The sequence below is a fragment of the Falco biarmicus genome, chromosome Z (genome assembly GCF_023638135.1).
Source record: "Falco biarmicus isolate bFalBia1 chromosome Z, bFalBia1.pri, whole genome shotgun sequence".
Lineage (NCBI taxonomy): Eukaryota > Metazoa > Chordata > Aves > Falconiformes > Falconidae > Falco > Falco biarmicus.
The window spans coordinates 79,295,664-79,317,812 of NC_079311.1; the positions used below are offsets into that span (position 1 = coordinate 79,295,664).

The following is a 22,149-nucleotide window of genomic DNA, read 5'->3' on the forward strand; positions in this document are numbered from 1 at the left end:
GGGAGCAGAGCAGATCCACTTAAACCTTTTGGGTCCCTCTTTCACGTGTCTCCCCTGAACTTCAAAAACCCCTCTGATGATGAGCGCTTGGTTTCCAACCATATGATGTCACGGTTGGAAAAGCTGCTTTTTTGCCAAAGCAAAGACAATAGTAGGGATGGGGGGATGTGTGGAAGTTGTGTCTTGGGAAACAACAGTTTTCAATGCACAGTAGAACTTAACTGTATAGAAAGTGGAAAAAACCGAAGTATCACTGCGATTTCTCTTGCAATTCCAGATATTTTATTTTTTTTTTTGCAGGCATCAGTGCTGTTTGACCACATGGGGTCAAACACCAGGAAATCCTCCCTGATGGATGTTGCAGAGGCCAGCCTTGGGCAGTGGCCATGTCACTAGGTCCAGAGTTGGACTGAGGCTCCTTTGAGCAGCACTGCTGTCACATAAACTTGTCAAGTCAGTTGTGAAGTTGTCTTCTTGCTGTCTTAAATCTGCTGACAGCAGGCAACAGATCCTTGGCTAACCAGATCAGCGCTGGAGAGTGGGTGGGTGCTGCTTGCAAAGAGTCTGGCAAGATCTCCTGACCAAAGATGTAATTCATCTCCCTGTGCTGATAGACAGCCTGTGTCTGGCTTTAGTTGCCCACCCTTGGGTCCAGATCTGAAGCACAGTGATTTTTTTGCTCAGCAAAGCTTGAGGGGTGATCCTGGAGGTAGTCTGGGGTTCTCCATCTTCCTGACCCACTTGTATCATACATAGCCCAGGGCCAGTTTATACTGAATTTGGTTGAGGTTGGCCACTACGCTGAAGACCTGTTGGGACAAGTAGGTGCTGGCAGATGCTGCAGACGCCATTGCTTTGTTTCCAAAAGGAAAAGAGAAAGTGAAAGACAGGGAGTTGTTTTGAGACTTTGCCAGTGAGTACAGGTTGGTGTAGCCCTGCCTGGCAGAGGAAAAAATTAAATCTTTAACTAAGGTGACCTCCCCGTGAGCAAAGAGGAGCTCTGAGAAAACCGGTCACCCAGTGGTTTTCTGCCTGTAATTGCTGGGTGACACTCCTTCCATGTAGTGAATGCAGCCCTGTTCAGTTACAGTCGGAGAGGACTGCTGGGACAGAAATCGAGTCCTTTAGTATATAGGTTTTAACTTCCTCTGGGATTTCTGTTTGGGATACAGCTCATGAAGCAGCACCCTCCCTCATGAAGCAGGCACGTGCTTGGGTGTCTGTAGATCTGGGAGTGCAATGCTTCCCTGCTTTGCTGCCTGATTTAGAAGAAGTATTGCTGCTTACCAAGGATGGAGGAAGGTGTCTTCTAGGCCTGGTGTCACTAGTGGCTCATGTGGGAGGATGTCTCATCACCCTCAGTTTCTGTGTGGGTAGGGCGGACAGGATGATGCTGGTCTGCCCGCTAAGGGAGAGCTTCCCACACTCTATTTTTGTGGAATTTGCAGTAGCTGAGTTAACTTTTGAGGTCTCCATTCTTCTTCCAGATTTGGTTGCATAGGTCAACAAGTGCTGAGGCTCTTGGCAGGGAGGGGATGATGTGAGCCGCCTCCTCTGAGGCTTGGGCAGGGGCTTGCTGCTGTGTTGCCATGTCCTGTCTGAAGCTCTTGGTGCCATTCTGAGTGCTCTCGGTGCTCCTCATCTTCATCCTTGCACGTAAACGAGCCATCTAGCACGTCCTTGGCTAACATGTCTCTTCTGATGTTGTCTGGAAGGAACGCAGCCACACAGGCTTGGGCTTTTTCCTGGCATGTCCAGAAAGATCCTGTAGGCTTAACCTCCTGCTTCCAAGCCCATCAGGTCCTTTGTTCCTGTATTGTGGCACAGGTGTAGGTAAAACCTTACTTTTCCTGGTTGGAGAAGAGCTCGAAGCGATGTTCAGTGTCCTTTCTGCTGTGCCTTTACCAAAGCAGTGTTCAGGTATGGTTCCAGATTGGAGAGGGCTAGGGAAGGTGGAGATGGACCTGGGAAGGGAGGGAGCAGAGCCAAAGTGGTTGGTTTTCCTGCATGAATCTTTTGTAAGGGTAAGTTTTCTGGTTTTCTTGTAGCTTTATGCAAAGCACTGAGCAGAAGGAAGCTGGAAATTTGTCCCTACTAAAATGTTTACAGTAATCTTACGGTTTTTTTCTTAAAAGGTGCATTTTAAATTATTAAAATAATTAAATTACTGTTTTTCCATAGAAAAAATGGAGTGGTTGTTCTTGAATAGGTTTGGAAGAGCAGGGAGATACTTGGAGTCCAGTGTCGTAACTGGAAGATTCAGCTGCAGCACGGAGTGGGTACATGAAAAGATCTGCTGGAGAAAAACCTCACAAAAGGACCTTTGACATGATAGCTGTCTTCTGTTCTGGCCAGGATTAAGACTCAAAGTTTGGGAGTCATTTGAATGGCATCCCACAACTTGATCTAGGGAGTTCCTTGTAGGCGCAGTGGTGAGACCGGTATTAATCCCAGGGGATATCTCAGAGGCTTTTGTGTCCCCTGGCTTTCTGGTTTTCCTTTTTCTTTGGCCCATCTGAGGCTGTAAATGCTGTACATTGAATATGGAGATTTTTTACATACAATTGAACATGAATCCCATCAAGAATTCACTGACGTCTTCAGGCCACTTAAAGCTTGTGGTATTGCCGTGGTTGGTTTACACCTCATACATGGCCAGCTTCACCCATACTTACCATCACTGAGAGCAACCACGCAGGTGGTCACCGTGTTTCCATTTAATGCCTGTGCATTGGGGGAAGTTACCTCCTTTTGCTGCAAATGGGATTTTCAAACTTGCACCGAAGCAGCAGGAAGTATTAACTCTTGAGCTGGCAAAGGGAGCGGGATTAATTAGTTCGTGGCTCAAAGAGCTAGCTGTGAAGGTGAAAATTGCAGTGTAAGTGAAACATATGATTATTGCTAATTAAAATGCAGTTGTTAGATTTGACAGCTACTTTCTGCAGGAGGGTGGCTGGCAGTGTTAGCATGCACAAGCCTCGCTGTTCCCAAGAGGGTGCAGAGCTTGGCCAGAGGGATTGGCGCGGATGAGAGCAGCTGCTGGGAATCACTTTGGAGGGGGTGATGTTTCCCTCCAGGCCCCAAAGCATGGCTCTGAGGTCCCATCTCCTGCTGGTGAGTGTAGACCATGACTGGTAGGTGGAGGAGCCCAAATAAGAGCTGGGAACAAGAGTTCAAAGGCTGTTTGGGGTGTTGGGAGAGACTGGGGGAGTCTTTGTCCTTCGAGGGCACAGCAGAGAGTAGGGAGGCCAGGTGGTGGGGGATGGGGTTGGCAGGAGGCAAGGGCATGGGATGAAGAACTTCATGCCAATTACAGCTGTTTCTTCGCTTTTCTCAAGAGCTGCGGACAAATCTGTTCAGATCAGTGGGCACCGTGCTGAATTAATTTAGCGAGAGCACTGGGTGGGAGACATGTAGGTGGCCATGCTGTGGGATGGAGGGTGAGCAGTGCTGTGTCTCTCCACCATGGAGCATCAGCTTTCTGCTGAAGTTCAGCTGCCTTTTTGGGTTTGGGATGGGGTTTTTATGGTTTTTTTGCAAGGATACCGGTGGAGGGTTCTTATTGCTGGGTGGTTGTTCTTTAAGGAACCATCGTTACCTACAAACTCTCACCCACTCCTCTAGCATCAGCCATGAGGTTGGTGTGAGCTTCCCTGCTCCTGCAGAAAGGAGGTCTGCAGAGAGGGTTCATTTTAGCACAAAAGGGCTTTATTAAAGGGCACAAAGCCACCAGAAATGTCTTGGGGAGGCTTTGGTGCATGTATTTCTGTTCTGGAGATTTTAACCCCCGTCAGTAAGATAGCAGTAAAAAGTTGTTCATCTTTGGCAATTAGTCAGAAATTTAGGTAAAATACTGAGCCTGGCTGTGCTGGTGAGTTTGAACATGAGAGTATTTAGGCCATACTTGGTTGGACTGTTTCAGCTTCAACAGAAGTTTCGATAATTTTTAGTTCAACAATTCTTATTTTAAAAATAAGTCATTTTAAAATATAAATACTAATAGGGCATGATGAAGAGAAGGAACATGAACAAGGAAAAGACCCCAGGCCATGACTTAGAGCCAGGAGACAAGCTGATGCAGTGAAAGCATACCTGTGATTTTCAGCTAATTGGTTTGTGCCATATCCACTGGCTTGTCTCGGTGTGTTTGTACATCAGTGCACAGTGGTACCAATCTCTGCATTTCTCATAAGGATTTTATTGTGGCCAGCAGTTCCTGCAGTTTGCATAACCTCAGGTTGTCTGCAGGCAACAGTGACCAAAAGTTGGATCAACTGGACATAACGGAATGGTGATGTTTATTTTCAGTGTCTTTTAAAGCAAGGGGTGCATATGCTGAGTTGGTCCCATTGTAGCAGTATAAATTTTTCATACATGGATGGACAAGATGTTCAGTGGGTAGGATGCAGTAAACTGGTAATTAGTCCTTTGAACATCTAGGTGGTGAAGGTTTGTTTCTCCCAACTACCTTTTCAGTTGGTTCACATCTTTCCCATGTCAAATGAGATATTTCTCACTTCTCAGGATGCCTGCAGGACTGGCTCACCCCCAAGGTTTCCCAAAGTGGCTGCCTGCCCGTGTCTCACAAGTGGCATTGATCAAATTTTTTCCCCTCCCTGCCAATTTATCAACTCCCTTTGTGCCACTCGATATTTCTCAGCCATCGGGAGATTTCAGGTCACAGTGATGAGGAGGGAAGAAGGTGCTTTCTACTGTTGTTGTAACGTGGTAGGAATAATCACAACCTCTCAAATTTCGTCTATATACAACCTCAAAACCATTTGACCTCCTCTTTTGAGGTCGGTGGTGATTTTAGGCTGTAACAACCACAATATATTTGAGCTTGCTTGAGACTTGCTAGGTTTGAGGGTGGAGAATATGCAGCTGGAGCAACACAGAAACCAGTACTCATGCACTTTGCTTCCAGTCCCTTGTGTTGGGTAGACACTTAAATGTTTCACATATGCTGAGGTCTGTGCTGGACCTACTGGGTAGCATCACCTTAAGTAGCTTGGGATCTGCTGTGTGGCTGTCTCCCTGCCCCATCCAACTTGGGTGGCAGTGGTGGAACTGGGATGTGGTTTGTGCCCCCAAACTAGTGGTCAGGGCTTGCTGTTGTATGCAAAGAGGGGTTCACCCCTTGCTTTGCTGGCAAGTCTTTTTGGCTCTTGAAGGCCAAGGTGGCTCTGCCCTTGTTTTAGCCCGTGGCAGTGTCTGCAGGAAGGATGTCTGAGCCACGAGAAGCCCTGTGTAAGTGCCAGCTCTCACACCCATCCTGAAACACATGCTCCCCTTTGTATTTCCCAGACTTTCAGAGTACAACAACAAGGAGTTGAATATTCTGCATTCTGTGATTTCATGTTTTTTTAATCATCTTAGGTCACTTCAAAGGTCTTTCCCAAGCCTCTGAGCAAAGCTTTTGGAGCGATTACCCTGACAATATCCACCTTTCTCCCCAAGCACCTTGTGGGATGTCTGGGTAGACAAGGCTGGTTGGGGGAGTTATTCTGGTTTCCAGATGACTCATCTTGCCCTGAGGGCTACAGGCTGAACAAGAAACCTGCAGGTTGCTTGACAGCAGAACAAGTGTTAGGAGAATAAAGAACAGTGGGGACAGCTCCTTAATGGGCAAGAATAGTTATTTGTGTGTCTCCTGGTGAACTCCAGGTCTCTTCAGGTATGTGAGTAGCTGGACTCCAACAGCGGGCTAAGCAGAGGGAAAAACTGACTGAAAAGTGGATTTAGGCTTGGGAGGGGAATTAAGGATATGGAATGGAATAGGCTGTTTTAGTCTGAAGGTCCAACTGCCTGAACAGCTCAGGGATGACCAAAAGTTAAAGCACATTAAGAACATTGCCCAAATGCCCTTAAGCAGTTTTAGAGGTCATGGGGTTGCTGAATATGCATAATTAATCTGCATGAAGATAGAGGACGAAAGTATTATATTTCCCCATGCAGAGGCCAGAGCCACATTTTATCTTCATTGAAGCCTCCCACAATGCCATCCCTTTGCAATGTGTAAATAGAAGGTGTTAAAGGACTCTGAGAAAGCCCCAAAATCAGGGCATTGGGCACGGGCATGGTTTTGTAGGTGCTTGCACGAGTGGTCTGGGACCTGGAGCTCTCCTGGCTCGCCAGATCAGTGGGTTTTGTGGGTGCAGGACAGCATTACCCTTTACTAAAGCGAGCTGTTTGTTGTTTCCAGGAAGGTTGGGATCACAGCAGCAGTGGGAGCGCAGGATCCCGACCTGGGTCAGGCTCCAGGCGTGGGTCTGGATCCAGGTCTGGCAGCCCCGGGAGAAGCAGCCAGTTCAGGCAATCGACCAAGGTATACCTGGTAGTGATGTGCTGAACTTGTGTCCTTTGCTTGCTGTTTATCAGAGGCATCCTCCTAACGACGTGTTTTGTGTGTGTGTCTGCGCTTAGGGTGTGAGTGCATGGCAATTATGAAGGACACCTCAGAGACTTAATTAATTCATGTATAATGTGTGTCATGGCTTTGAGGGCTGGAGCTGTCCTTCAGCCTCAAGAAGTCTGTTGAGGTATGCTGAGTTCCTTAATATTGGGATAGAAGTCCCTAGTCAGCTGGTTTAGTGCAAAGGAATTTAGGTTATTTTTCTTTATTTGAAGTCTTGGAGTATTTTAATTTTGGGAAATTAAGAGGTGTCTGTCATTATTTTTTGACAGGTCTTCATTAGAAGTTGATACATGAGTGGACACCATGTAGATGGTGTTAAATGGTGACCTTGAGTCACGCTGCTTTCCATGGGAGGCGTCAGCAGGGCTAAGATGGGGAGTTAACTTCCTGCCCTGCAAAAGACTGTAAGAATTTGCTTTTGATTTGGTTTTAGGTCCATTCCTTGAACTCAGTCTAGGGACCTCTTCTGCATGTTTTAGTCAGCATCTGTCTTCCTCTGTCCGCTTGGAGTTGTGCTGCTTCTGCATGTGTGAGCACTGGTTGTGCCAGAAGTGGAGGACAGGCTCTGAGAGATAAAGGGCCAGTGGTCAAAGTCCTAGTCCATCCATCCATCTCAGCTTGAGGAAATAGTTTGTCCTCCTGAGCCATGCTGTGGTGAGAGAGGACCCACAGAACCACATAGCTACTGGAAAGTGATGATCCTTTCTGATGGGAACAACACTCAACATATCCTTCTTTGTTTGAGCAGGGATAATACTGTCTTCCTCAAAATATGTATATTTTTCTTATGAAAACCTGCCATTTTCAACAAGGAAACCATTAATTGGAGCCTTTTCAGACAGCTCAGTATCTATCTTTTCTGTTTTCTACCAAAGTGCATCCAGGGGTTGCAGGCACCTGAGCAGGAGGAAAGCTGGGGGAGTCTCCTCAAACATAGAACTGAAAAATGCTAAAGTAACACATGACCCAGGATAATCTCTGAATTTACATCATGGATTCAGCCAACCACTTGGCGTTGTTCTGTGTTAATGCCAAGCACAGCAGCGGGCTAACACAGTTGCAATAGTGCGATGAAGAGCGTGATTTTGTATGTGTAGTGTTTTGCTGGAGGATGGTAGTGGCGAGAAGAACCAGTGGGATGCTGAGCTGGGCTTTGGAAAGCTGCTGCGTGCATGCAAATGCTGACTTTGTGGGGAATTTGCTGAAGTTGCATGCATGGGTAAGCCGTCAGAGTCCACAGAGCTGGCAGTGTGGTCCGTCCCTCTGTTCGTGTGGGCAGCGACAGGGGCTGAGCGGCGGTGGATGGAGGCGATGCGTGCTCGCAGGGGCGGAGGACAGAGGTGGTAGACATGCATTTAAACCATACTGTCTGTAGGGTCTGCTTTACTGCATCTCTGCTCTCTCTGAGTATGATGTTATTCTTGTCAGTGTGTCTCAGTCATCATTCCTAGTGGCTTAATTAATTTTCTGCAGTACTAAAACCTCTTTGTGGTGAAAATTATTATCTAAAGCTGAGGGCTGGATCTTCACGTTAAAACTGCTTGTGCTTGTAATTGCGGTCCTGGGGGAACTGAGAGCAAGTAGTTTCTTAAATACATGCAGTTTTTAAAATTTATTTTTTTTTTGTCCCCAGACTTGAGAATTGGCTTTTTTAAAGTCTTATTATTAAGTCTTGGTACCGTGCCGTGAGCATTCTAGCAAACACCCTGCAGCACAAGTTCCTTTGGGCAGCAAGCATGCTCCCTGCCTTGTGAGTCAAGACAGAAACTGGTTGTAAAAACAGGTCATCGAAGACCAAAAGGATGTCTTGAAATGATCGTAGTGACTCATGACTAAGTGGCAAGGTGTGTTATCGTTTGGCCCTGGTGCCGTCTTTATGGAGTCTGGCTAATGCTTGGAGCATCTCCAAGAAGTTATGGGGACATTAGCTAGGAGGGCCAGGAGCTGCAGCCCAGTTTGGGTGGAAGCATCCAGCCGCTGCCTGGAAGCTTGCACCCATCTGGCTTCCTGCACCACCTAAAACATGGCTGCAGTTTCCCTTAATTGCCAGGATTTGTGCCAGGGCTGACCCTCCTCGCTGGCAGAGCACCGACGAGCTGATGCGCCGAGGAGGTGCAGGGCAGCTGGGTGGGACAGCTTGTGCTGCCTCCGCTTATGCTGCACATCAGAAGGTGTCAGTGCCAAGGCCCTCCAGCCACATCCAAACAGATTTCAAACAGAGCATCAGAGGGTCATTGCTAGATGCTTTGTTTTGGGCCTCAGGAAGGAGCTCTTCAGAATTCCCATACTGAGTTGAATTTGGGTGACAATTTTAGGATGCAACCTTTTGCATTAGGATCCTGCTTTCATCTTAAATTTTTGCTGTTTAGTATCTTTGTTCTGATTTGTCTCAGCCTCGTTGCAATTGATTATATGTTCCCAGTCTTTCTCCCTGAACCCAAATCCTTTACTCTTAGGAAATCCTATTGTAGCTGTCTCATTGACAGGTACTTAAAATATCCCATGCCCATAGGAAATGGATAAAGAAATTAATCTGTCTGCAAGAAGAGGCATCTCTTCTGTGGATGATAGCTATGAAGACCTGCATGTGTATATTTTCATTCTAGTGCATGAGGATGCTCCTAAGGATTTAGAAAAATAATTTCTTTCCTAGACATGAGAAAATTTTGCTTGTGTTTGCCTAAAATAAAAAGCTCAGCTTTCATAACTGACCATGAGAATTTTTTAGATTTCTGGTAGTTTGTTTCTGTGCAGAGACATGTTGACCTGAAGATTCCCAGAGGTTAAAATTAATTCATAGATCCCTTGGAGGAGACAAAAAAGGAAGCAACGTGTCTGTGTTTGGAGTATCTGGTGCCTAAATGGGTTGTTGTGCTGGGAATGGATGCAAAGCGTGACCATCTGTAGCGTGCACTGAGCCTTCCCCATCCTTAATGGTGACAGCAGGCTCTGGTAGCGGCTGGTGAAAACTATCTCCATCCTTGGAGACATTCTAAAGCCATCTGTATGTGGTCTTGGGCACCTGCTTGTAGGTGGCCCTATTTGAGCAGGAGGGTTAGACCTGATGAGCTTCAGAGATCCCTTCCCGCCTCAACTGGTCTGTGAATGTGAAGCCGAGTGTCTTCATGGCTAGGATGTCACCCTGCCTGCTGGACCTTGGTGGGGTCTTGAAGGTTGTGAACGGTGGAGTAGGAAGCAGGAAGACAGGGTTGGAGTCAGAGCTGAGCCTGCGTGTTGTCTGCTCCATGTTGTCCACAGCTTTGTGTCCCCAAGGCTGAAACTGTGTCACTCTTTGCCTTCACGGTGCGCTTTTGCAGTGGGCAAGGGGACTCTGCGTTGCAGTGAGCGTGGATTCACACAGGAGCGGAGGAGCCCACGTGCAGAGCCAGGACACCTCTGCGGCTGGCGGTGGGAGAGGCTGTGCCGGACTGTGCCGTGGTCCGGATAGCACCGCGTGCCTTCTGGCGAGTAACCGCCTTTCCCTCCCTCCTAGAATGGCAACAAGGAGAGCTCCCTTGACATGCTGGGCACGGACATCTGGGCTGCCAACACTTTTGACTCCTTCAGGTAAGCTGATTTTAAAGTCCTTTAAGAGAGAGATGGGCTCTGCCCTCTCTTAACCTTTGCCCGTTGTGTCCACCCCGCTGGTACCCAGGCATCAGTGAGTACCCTGCTGATACTCACGTCACTGCTGCTCCTCCTCTCTATCCCCATTTAGCCCATGGCACTAAGCACAGTCAATCTACTTAAAGCATCCTGTGCACTTAGGGGAGGCTGCTGTATGGGTTTGCAGTCCAAACATCTGAAACCAGTACTGATAGGATTACTTGCAGTCATCCGAGAGCTGCGCAGGCAAGACTTGAGGGAGCTCTGAGCTGCTACTCCAGGATTTTACTCTTTCATTAATTGGAAGTGTGATCATGTGTTGGCTTTGTAGCTGCTGGGAAGAGCTCTTCAGCTGCTGCTTCAACACGGGGAAGTGGTGAAATGTTCTTTCTGTCCAGTTTCATGTATATCTCTGTGCCTGGAGCACTGCGAGAGTCTGCAGGGGTTGAGTTCTCACCTGGGACTTGCTTCAGGCCATTGGAGAGGGCAGGTTGTGCAGGACCAGAGAGGACATCTCCATTGCACGGACCAGACCACTACCTGTTGCAATACCCCCTTAATACAGAGAGCAAGTGTCGTTTGTGTGTGCTGCATCGTACATCAGAACTAGGGGTTTAGTGCAAGCTTGGTATCTCCAAAAGACCAGAAGAAATGGAATGTGATGCAGCAGTGCAAAAGTTGGAGGCTTGCATCCATGTGCTCTGCAGCAGTGGTGCTTCCAAAAGTACCAGCTTTCCTCATCTGCAGGCTCCAATGTGCCCTCCGCCCTTCAGGTCTGTGTTGTTTAATTAGTAGTGGACTTTTTCTTTGTTTTTCCCTGTTTTTCTCTCCTAGTGGTGCAACGTGGGACTTGCAGCCTGAAAAACTAGATTTCACCCAATTTCACAGGAAGCTGCGAAACACCTCCAAACACCCGTTGCCTCACATAGACAGAGAAGGGTGAGTGCCGTGTGTGTGATACCATGCTTGCCAGCAACATCTCCAACTTCTCCCTTGCTGTAGGAATGCTAGCTTGGTGGCACAGCTCATGTGGAGGACGTGGGGAAGGGGCACTGGACCATGTGCGAGGTTTGAGGGTGCCGTGATCCGTGTCTGGCTCTTCTGTCATCCAGCTCTGGGCTGGAGCAGAGTTGCTCACTGTATTTTGCATTGCTTGGTAGAGTTCAGTCTTTAAACCACACTGGATCCAAGTTTTCTAGATCCAGGTCCCCTAGATTTAAACATCTCGTTCAAGTCTCCTAGATTTAAACATCTCTGAGTATTGGAAGAAAAGTCTTGGCTTAGTGTTGATCCCAGTTACAGTTTCTATGAGAGACAGGGTTTCTCCCCAGCAAGACTTTAGGGAACGAGAGAGCATCAATGTGATCCATGGAGAGAGCATCAATGTGATCCATGTAGATCCTAGTGTTCATCCCCCATCTGCTAGCCATACAATTGTGAAAACATTGAACAGCTCTATTTGATAGTGACAGCTTCCAGGAGCTTCCACGGTGTTGCTGGATTCCTCTTTGGTTGTCGGTTGGTCAAGCCAAATAAGTGCCAGCACCAGGTGGATCACCAGTGTTGCTTAGATGGACAGCACTGTTTCTCTGCAAACTGAGAAACAATCATAGTTTGGGTTTTCTTCTTATTATTGTTTAGAGCATAAAGGAGGGGAAAAAAATCAGAACGAGTCCAAATGATGGGGTTGAGAAGATTGCAGGTGACATCTCATTGCCCTGTTGTATGTAGGGATGGAAATCCACTCTAAGAGAAGGTTTTTCTGCTGATAACTGGTTTTAACCTAAGTACAGGCCAGTGCTGTAGAAGAATGGCTGCAGAAGCGTGGCCTTAGAATCTCTGAAGATCTGCGCAGTCCAGGCCTGGTATCAGAATAGGCCTGCAATCAGAATTGTGCTGAAGTTGCTGTGCTGAAGGTAACAAGAAAGGTAGCCTTGAGCTACTCTTGAATCCTGAGACCAAGTCATTATGTTGTGCCAACAGGCCGTGGCTGTAACGAGCTACAGCTGCTGGGAAAGAGGTGCAGGGCCAAGAGAGATAGGGACCGTACGGGAAAATAGGGAGTAACAAACTACAAGGCTGAAGCACAGCAACACGATTAGCTACATGGATAGAATGCTTACTTTAGTCATAATAATTGGGGGTGTGAGAACATCGCGCGCTTAGAGGCTGATAACCACTTATATTTTTGCTTTGGGGACATGCTTGTGTATTGAGGCTATATAAGAAGTGTTAGAAGCCAATAAAGCTGAGCAAGATGCATAACTCATATTGAGTAATTTCTTGACTCCGGCGAACCCTTCTCCCAACACAGTGCTGTATGGGTGGGCTGCACATCTTGTTTAGAAACACGAGGCTAGCAATCCCACCCCAGCCCAGGTTCAGCATCTGCAGCCGGCTCCTGTACCATATAGCGACAGGCAGACTCACACAACTGTGTAAAGCTTTTATTTATTTTCATTGCGCTGTAGGTATATAAACAGCAATTTTCAGGGTGTTTGGAACAATACAGCACTAAATTTCCAAGTCACTAAGTGCCTTAGTGACTTTTACTGCCATTTCTATAGATGGTTTTGAAAAAAATGAGATTAAGCGTTTTCTGTAGAATAAGATATAATGTGCTCCCTCTGTAAAATAAGATTTAATGTGCTCCATGGTTGATGGCGCTTGCTAGGTGATCCTACTAGTGGCACCTGCTACGTATAGGGAGGATGCAGCAGGATCTGCTCTGTGGTCTGCCTCCAGTTCCTGGTGTACTGTGAATGCCCAGGGTGCCAAGAGGTAGAGAAGGCAGTACAGAGATGAGATACTTAATCACTTTTAAATACTACAGCTGTAAAAATGGGATAAGAATTAATGTATATGCAGAAGAGTTAACAGATGCTGTCAGCACAAGCAGTGCATCTCCCAAAATGCAGGTCATATAAGTAACCTGCACTAGAATAGAAGCAGCCCAGGCAAAAATGGTTTTATTTTTTAACTTTTGTGATTGTGTCTGTTGTGCATTCCTCAGCTCTCCATGCCAAATCTGTGCTGAGTGCAATTCAGCTTGCTGAACCTCCGAGAATCTCCAGCTGCTAGCTAGGCCTTTTCCCTCTTGCTTGAGTGGGGCTTTTTAACATGTTAGTGCTGCAATGAAAAAATTAATAGGAAAAAAAAAAGAAGAGATGCTGTTTAGTATGTGTTCTCTATGCTAAGTACCAAAGGGACCAACTTACTCCTTCATCCAATCAGTTGCCCAAGGTTGGCCATGTAGTTGCATCCAGTTGATTGACCCCAAGTGTCTTTGCTTGGCTGAAGCATACTTCCTCCAGAAAGACATCTCATTTTGTTGGAAGATGCTGAGTTTGGTGGTATGCTGAATAATCAAAGTGCAGTGGTCAAGGAAAACCAGGGAATTGTACCTGATTTCTGACTTGAATTTGCCTGACTTTAATTTCCAGCGTTAGCTCTTGCTGTTCTTCGCTCTTCCAGTTCAAACAACTTCTTGTAGCTGATCTTTTCTCTTCATTCAAGGTTTCTCCCCAAATTGTGTATCACTTTAGTTTTTCCCATACTCTTAAGAAATTTCTCTACCACCTCTTCAAAACGTGACTGCCAGAGCTGCCTGTGGTCCTGTAGTTCAGGCTCAGCTGTGCTGTCTCTCGAGGAAAGCTGCCTTCATCCCGCTAATCCCTGCTTCCTCATCCCCTGCCTTTATGCCACAGTCCAGCATCAGATATTCACCCCGGGACAGTACCCATCCTTTCCAGATAACGTTTTCCTATGATACCCTTGACTGTTCTGTACCTGCAACTGGTACTGTTTGACCCCAGATGTTTGACTCATGTTTTTTTCTCATATATAAATATATATGTAAAAGACATTATTTCATGTATTTATATTTTTATACACACACACAGACTGTATTTTTGCCTTTGTCAATCAAAGTCACTATTTCCTCTATGAGGGAAAGTCAGTTGTTGAACACCTCTGATTTCCCATATATCAGTTAAGGTGTTAATTGAATTGTTTCCATTTACTGTGCTGGTTTTTGAGCCTGGTGCTTTAGCAGTTACCGTTTTTACAGATTTCCACCCCACCCCTCCCCAGTTTGCTGTAATTCCACCAAGGTCTGTTCTCTGACTTCTAGGCACTGATTAGTTCAGTCTGCTGCTATCGAAGTTTCTGTCTAATATATGTTATTAACAATATCTTGTCACCAATTCACAAAGAAATACATTATCGTTCTTGCATAATAAAAATAGATCACCTCAGTTATTTATAAATGCAGAAGGATGATATTTATTGACCCATTTTTTATTTTGTATCATTACAAACTCTGCATCCAGCTAGTAATTATCTTCGGAGTGTTTATATTCCTTTCTTCATACAAGAAAGTCCTACATGCTTGGTCTGTCAGTGCTTGCCTTCTCACCCCAATTTTTTTGCATATTGAGCTGTGTTTGTATTTATGTCGATTGCTGTTTGCTGAGATGTATGTTTGTGCTTGTTCACTGACATCTTTCTCAGCAGGGGAAGCGAAAGTTCCGTGGAGACCAACAAATGAGCAGTGCTTCAAAGAAAACATTTTTCATTAAATTTTTGTGCCCTCACTATTTTTTTTTCCAGGTGGGCTGTGCTTTTCGTTTTGCTTCGTCAGGGAATTAAATCACCCAATGCTGCTGCTCAGGACTGCCTTTGGTTTTTCTCACTGCTGCTATTACCAAAAGCATTTGAATGCTATGGTGGATGGTGCAGGTGGAGAGGACTGAGAAAAGCATTTAATTTTGTATTAACAGCTTTATACCCACGTGGGAGTGTTTTGGAGGCACAGCATACTCGCTTCAGAGAGCCTCTTTGTTTTCATGAGGGTCCTTTGCAGTAAGAAATAATCTTCCCCATGTGCCATAATAGAAAATTAGCTTTTGCTCCAGTGAGGTTTCACATGTTTTTTTGTTTGTTTGTGTTCTTCTTGCCACAGGCTTGGAAAAGGGAAATACGAGGATGGTGACAGCATCGACTTGAATGACATACAGAAAGTCCTTCCAGTGTGGCAGGTAGGTGATGAGGACATCTCCTGCCCTTGGTACGGTGGAGACCAGCAGCTCCTTGCCTTACCTATCCTTAGGAAACCCTCCCCAGAAGTGGGAAGGCTGCTGGGCTGGATGCTCCGAGCATCCTTCAGGCTTTGTGATGGAGATTTAAGCCTGTGGTTTCAGCAAGCCTTGCTGTGAACCTTAGTGCTGGGCAAGGGCAGTTGCCACGTAGGCTTCATTGGGAGGTAAAACATTGAGAACTGTATATAGATACATATAAAAAAAAATATATATTTATACACATACAGGTACACAGGGCTCATATGTTTTAGGAAAGGAGGTTCTGAAAAGCATTAACCCTCCTGACAGCTCCAAAATAAATCACTGCCAGAAAGCCAGCAGTGACAGTGTGCTGACCCAGATGTTTCCCCTGTGGGGTGTATGTTTTGTTTATATGCAGTGGTCGTGTGCTTGCATGTTTTCTCCAGCCTGTTCCTTCTCCAGATCTCTCTTTTTAGCCTAGTTTTGGTAGTTCTGGTTAAATGACCTTTGATGCTTGCGTGTTAGGGAATGGCAGGGTGAGACCCTCAGTTAAAAAGTCCAGTTGAATAGGCTGATTTATCAGCATCATGTAATTTTTCACTCTCCAGAGCCCTAGTCCTCAAAGGAGCTGAGTGTCTTGGGCTAGGCAAGTTTCTTAGGATGCTCAGCGTGTTTCTGCTGAAGTCTCTTTGCCTCCAGAAGGGAGGTCAGAGACATCCCGTGCTGTGGTAGCGTTACCCTTTTCAGTGCTGAGCAAAGAGCTTGCTGGGCTTCTTGCTCATGCATCATGTAAGGAAAAACTTCGCTCATCCTGCAAACCATGTGATGATCTGCCTTATTATTTCTTTTGGGTAAGCTAGCTGGCACTGAATACACGAACCAGTGGAAGGAGTGGAAAAGTGCTGCTGACTTTGGCAGGAAGAAGCGTTGCCTGCAGCTGCTTTCTGCTCAGTCTCTTCCATGCTTGGTATGTCTGGACTTTAGGTCACAGGGAGAAAACATCAGGTTCAGCTGACACATACCCTAGTAATTTTGCAAAATAAGGTTATTTTCCCTGAGGAGTAATTGGAAATGAGGAATCAAACCATCTTTGGTATGAGGAGCTGACTTTCTCCTCTAGGGTTTAACTTCTTTTCTAATCAACGGCTATTAAGCCGAGTCCTCCTGGTCTGGTTGTTGGTCTGCCCTGTACTAACACCAGGCTATCATCTCATCTTGTCATAACACCTGGTTGAGTCCATTGAGTCCAGTGAATTAATTCCAATATATACCTTAACACGTAGCTTAATTGTTAGCGTGGCACCTCTAAGCTGGAGGATCTAGTGGGAATGCTGGACTTGGAGTTTTGTTTGTGCCTCTGGGCAGACTCGTGCAATGCTGCATTATTTTGGAGACGCGCTTACCTAGGCATATATAGTCATATGTGTGTGTGGGAACCAGGAGCCAGCTAGTTCTGGGTGAGGATTTATCTTATTCTGTGTTGACAAGTGAAATACTTGCAGACAGCTGGTTTAATCCTGACATATCATTGTTAACTGGATTTGAATGCAATCGTACAATGCCAACAGTGATTTTGCTGGTCTTTATCCCCTGTTTTAAATGGCTCTGTGGAGCACAGTATGTGGGGGCATAAGGGAAAATATTTGTGTGAGCCTATGGATGAAAAATCCTTCACCTTCTATGGGGTTTTGCCACACTGTGGTTACGTTTGTGTCATATCCTGCAGAAGAGGCTTTTCAGGTTGGAGATACATAAATTCTTGTTCTGTCTGTGTTTAAGAGCTCGTGTGTTGCTTACAGCAGCCATGCATGGATGGAGGGGCTGGTCTGAGCATCCTCCAGCAGGATTTGGTTGCAAATGTTTTGCTGCTGAATGTGCTTCAGCAGCTATAGTAGGATTAAAAGCACCAAGTTTGAGAGAGGTAGCAGGTTTTACTTGCAGGCTGCTTGGGAAATTTGGGTTCCTTGCTAAAGTATGATAGACCTAGGACATGAATCTAGAGCTGATTTCCAGTATACGTCCAGATCTGTATGTGTATCTCTACAGAGAGATACAGTCACACCCCTAATGGGTTAAGCAGAATATTCTGGATATCTGGATGTTGGTATATATATACATGAGTTTTGCTGCAGGAATCTGTCCAGAGTATTTTAACAAAATATTGCAAGGAAAGCCTATGACTATTTGGCAATTAACAGGGGGGAAAAAAAAACCCCAAAATCTGAACAACCTCCCCCCATGCCCTCTTACTTCATAGGCGTCTGAGAGAAAAGTGTGTGTCGCCAGCCTTTTGTTTTGAAACTGGGGCGCGCCTGCACGCGGCGCCGGGAGTGCCGGGCGTGCTCTGCCATCTGGTGGACACACGCCGCAGGCGAATCCAGCTGTGCTCCGGCGCTGGGCGCCACCCCTGCGTGATAACGGGTATTTTGATCCTTCCTCCTGCCACATCTTTTCAAAGCTTATCTGGGCTGCTTGGTTTTACTGGTAAATAGGTTTTGGGTTTGAAAGCCGCATGGCTAGGAGCTCGTGAGGTCATTGCTTTGGCTTTCGTGAGCGGTAACCTCTTCATCTCTCCTTACTCATAGGAGTCTGTAGTTGGATTTGGGCACAAATTCACCTAAGCTGCCAAACAGTGACTTTGGAAGAATATAATCTTTTGAAGATAAGTATTCTCCATTCATAAGATCTGTTTTTTATTACGCGCCAGGGAGGATTGGTTGTCTGCTGCATTAGAGAGGCGCAGCTCAGATGCAATCTTCATCCTCCTCTCTGTTTTCACCTCGGCTGGTTTGTCAGAGGGAATCACGTAACCATCCTGGTGTCATGAAGACATCACGGGGAGGGCTGGGTCAGGGTGTTTTGCTTTTGCTCCCTTTGGCAAATGCTTGGAAAGGCTTTCAGGCTTGGATGCATCGGAGCCAAATGCCCTGGTCATACATACAGTCTCCAGACTGCAAGCCCTTGGCAAATTCTACTCAGAGAAAACAACCCAAGGGGTCACGTCCTACAAGATACCCCGCATCCTCCCTGTGAAGCTGCTGTAGCTCGTGAAGGATACAGAAGGCTGCATGCCATAAGGACATGCTGTGAATGCTGCTAGACACAAGCAGAGGGGTTTGGGACACATCCCAAGTGGTTTCTGGGCTGGCATCTTGCAGTTCTTGGCTTTCATTTAGCTGGACTTGTGCCTTCAGGACAGGCCTGCCCTCCTCCAAACAGTGTGGCTGTGCCTTCGCTGGCCAGCAGCTCCTCACCCTGTGTTTTAGGAGGTAGACATTATGTGGCATCTCTGAAAGGCATACTGGGCTTTGCTGGAGCTATGGGATAAACTTGGAAGACAGCATTGATATCATTTGGTTTGGCATCTTAATTGCCTCACAGCTCATCTTCAGCTTCCTTACTGATTTTTGACCCTTTTTGTCATGTGCTTGGAGTTTCAATAAGCTACTTGTTTCTCTTCTGGCTACAGTTGTCATCCAGCTTCCTTGTTGGATGAGAAACAGGGGAGCAGCTCCTTCGGAGAAAGGCAGACTCTGTAAGTTGCTCATGTTCCTCTTAGCACAGCTCTGTTCCTGACTTTGTCCAAACAGGCTTAGAAGCACCAGGATTCCTGACTGTGCTGGGATTCCATCTGAATGCAGGCACCTAACAGGCGTCTCTGCCCACTGTCCCTGGGACCCCTCCTCACTGACGAGTATTTTCAATTCAGACCTTACAATTCAGTGCAGAGGTCATGTCAGTAAAGGTGGGACCTGTGCATGGCCTGGCCACTTGGGGTTCCTGCCATAGGAGAGGTGTGGACATGCTGGAGCATGATTTGTTGCATCTCAGTGTAGAGGTCTAGAGAAGGTTGGGTGATTCGCATCTGAGGATACCCATGTCCTTTCCCTGTCAGTTCTGCAAGGAGCCCAGAGGGACCAGCTCACACATGGACTTGTTCAGATATGAAAGCTTCCTTAACAGAGATGAAGCCAGCCCAGGTGTCCGGGAGGGGAGAGTGGACTGTGGGCGAGCATCCCCTCTGCTGTCACTCTGCATGCAAGGGGAGGGCAGTGTCCAGCACGGGTGCAAGGGCTTGCTCCTAGACCCTACAGACCGCTGACCCTTCCAGGGTGGTAGTGGCAGGGGGACAGGTCTCTTTGGAGCTCGGGGACAGCTCTTGGGTGGAGTGGTGTTATTTGCTATCACCATACAGAGTTGCCATCCTCTCCACATCTTCTTTTACCTGCTCTTTCTGCACTACAGGGCCGGGCAGTTCTCATTTTAGCCAGCCTGTTAGCCAGCCCAGCCCCTTCCTCTTCCAGAGCCTTGGCCACAGCAACGTGGCCCTCTCTCAGTAGGCTGTTCCGCACTGGTAGAGTTCGGGTGGGCTCATCCCTCTGTCTGGCATCCCTCTCCCACTGGAAGTGATCTAGTCCCTGTGCTGTGCCCCAGGTGCTGCGTGTCCCTCTTGCCGCTCACCAAGTCTAACCCTGACATCCTTTATGTGTCCACCAAATGCTTATGAACAAGTTGGGGTGGCTCCCTAGGAGCCCCAGACCGGGCGGATTTCTTCTCCCCACCCCTAGATCCCACGGGACTCCATCCAGAACATGTAGGCATGGGATTGCTTCTAGAGGAAGTTTCTAGTCTAACAAGCCAGCTTCTTATATCCCAAGGGTCTTTCCAATACTGTAACTGCTAAAACCACTGTGGAAAGTCCCTGTCAAAGAGCCAGGGTTTACTTGAGTATAGGTCACAACGTATTGGGAGTTGGAGCTCCACTGCTGAGTAAAAAGCTTTTGTTTTGCTGTGACTTCCAGTAAGATATGGTCTTTCTCTGGCCTGTTTTTTATTGCATTTAACCCAGCTGACAATGACCATCTCCATGGGCTGAGAGGGCAAACTGCCATGGTCACCTGTAACCCCTTCAGCGTCGCTCCCATGTCAGTGTTAAGGCCACCATTGACCAAGGAAGGCAGGTGAGATGGTTGCCATCTCCAACGCACTGGAGAGGAGAGGCCCAGACCAAGGCTGGCTTATCTCCTACACAGGCCACCAGCTTGCAGGTTCTTACAAGGTCCAAGATTGGGCTTTGGCAGTAAAGCACAGTCGCTGTGAGCCCTGAACCTGTTTTTATCAGACACGCAGAAAAGGAAAGCTTTTCCAGTGTTTTCTTTCAGATTATGATGGTCTTCTGTATCATATGATAGACTTACTGCACAAGGGAACACCGGGGAAATGGCCAAGAACTTTGACATTTCCATTATTATTACTATTATTGTAACTACCACTATTATTATTATTATTATTATTATTATTATTATTATTATTATTATTATTATTATTATTATTATTATTATTATTAATTATTATTATGGTTCAAAGCTGGTTTCTGATTGTAACAAATGAGATTGGACTCCCTCTTCTCAGGGCTGATTTGATTTTTCTGGCTGTCACCCAGGTCAAACAGACTTGGCAATGTTGGTTCACAGTTCATGGGGTGTCTTCCCAACCTGGTGGGCACAATGATGCCTGTTTTTTATTGCGGTTCCTGGAGCTGGTACTGGTCAGCTGGGCAGGACTGGGGCCAGGCTGCCCTGTTTGGAGAGCGGTGGACCTGTAATGAGCTCCTGCCAGGATGGGAGGCACTGGGGTGCTCTCGCACCCCGGTTGGGTCAGCTGGGTTCAGAGACACAGGTTTGGGGTGTGCAAGGAGGGTCGGTGGAAAGGGCAAGGGTGGCTTAAGTTACAGCTCTGAAGGTTGGTTTGGGGTTTGGTGGCCGAGGGGACAGGGCTGGTGGCCAAGGGAAGCCCTGCAGCACTAGAGGGCACTGCGGCCTCGCTGCGCGGCTCAGAAGCACCGTTCTGCACAGGGGAAACCAAGTTTTTTCCAAGCAGAAACCTCACTCTTCGGCAGAAACCTCACTTCTCAGTGGTGGTCTCGCACCCTGCTGCATGAGGTCACACTGCTCTTCATCCCTCTGTGCCCAACTGGGGCTTGGGATGCATGTCCAGCATGGGAGACCCTGGGGCTTGTGGAGGGCGAAGGTGTTTCTCTGCACCCAGGACTGAATTTCTTAGCACTGTGCATCGTTGTGAGCCTCAAAGCAGATGGAGACCCTGAGCAGAGCGGAGTTGATACTGAACGTATCTGTGACACACACACACCCCCCATTGCCTTCTCTGAGCACCACAACCCTGAGGGGAGCCGGTGCCTAAGGGTTAGACATGCCCCACAGCCCAAGTCTCCCTCACTTGCATCCTGACCCGTCCCTGAATCCTCTTGGAAATCCCACTTTTGCAAATGTAATCCTCAACTCTGCGTATTTCCTATGCGATGCTCCGGCAGGGCTCAGTCCAGAGCAGTCGGTGCCACATGTCCTTGAGGGGTCCTCCCTTTCTCCAGAAGATACTGCCGCCCCATCAACTACTGGATGTTCCTCTGAACACTCACGTTTCCATTTATCCGTGACGCCACCTCACTTTGAATGACATGTCAACCTCAGCAGGAGGGAGACTAAGACCATGGTGGTGTCCACTGCTGGACCATCTCTGTTCCTGAGATCCCAGTTTGCCAAGTGCTGGTTTGTGCTACAGAAAAAGAAAAATAATGGAATTATGGCTGGTTTGCAGCTTCTCGTTGGATCAGGCTGATGGAGGGGGACACACAAAGGCAGAACTAGCCTGGGCTCACCAGTAGGAGGTGGCGGGGTTTGAATTCATGATCAGGGACCGCAAGGAGACAAGGCAAGAGGATGGGAGAGCCAGATGGGCAATTCGGTTCCTGGGAGGATGGTGAGACAGGATCCTCTGTTTTGCTTTTAAGGAGTTCAGAAGTAGTTTTAGGCCTGAGCGCTGCAGTTTTCTGTGGAATTAACTGATTTGGGCATGGGGACTTCTACTGGGGTATAAAATAACAACTCGACAGGCATTCGAGGCTCAAAAATGTCACCGCATTGAGCTCTGGCTAAAACACACCAGAGAATAACACAGGCTTTTCTCAGGCTTAGAGTTGACTTCCCTTTCAAAAAGGTTTGCTTTTGTGCAGCCATATAACATCCAAAGCAAGCCTGAGAGGTTTTG

General features: G+C 47.0%; 1 protein-coding gene across 4 annotated transcripts in view; it reads left to right on the forward strand.

The window, feature by feature from the left end:
• Positions 1-22,149, forward strand: part of CTIF (cap binding complex dependent translation initiation factor) — a 141,543-nt gene that overhangs the window by 36,462 nt on the left and 82,932 nt on the right. For 2 of the 4 annotated variants that reach the window (XM_056325211.1, XM_056325212.1), the window contains exons 4-7: positions 6,206-6,328; positions 9,912-9,985; positions 10,859-10,963; positions 14,988-15,063. In XM_056325211.1, the coding sequence (XP_056181186.1) occupies positions 6,206-6,328; positions 9,912-9,985; positions 10,859-10,963; positions 14,988-15,063 (378 nt within the window). The remainder of the gene's footprint in view (positions 1-6,205; positions 6,329-9,911; positions 9,986-10,858; positions 10,964-14,987; positions 15,064-22,149) is intronic. The other 2 variants (XM_056325213.1, XM_056325214.1) reach the window with 1 other exon arrangement.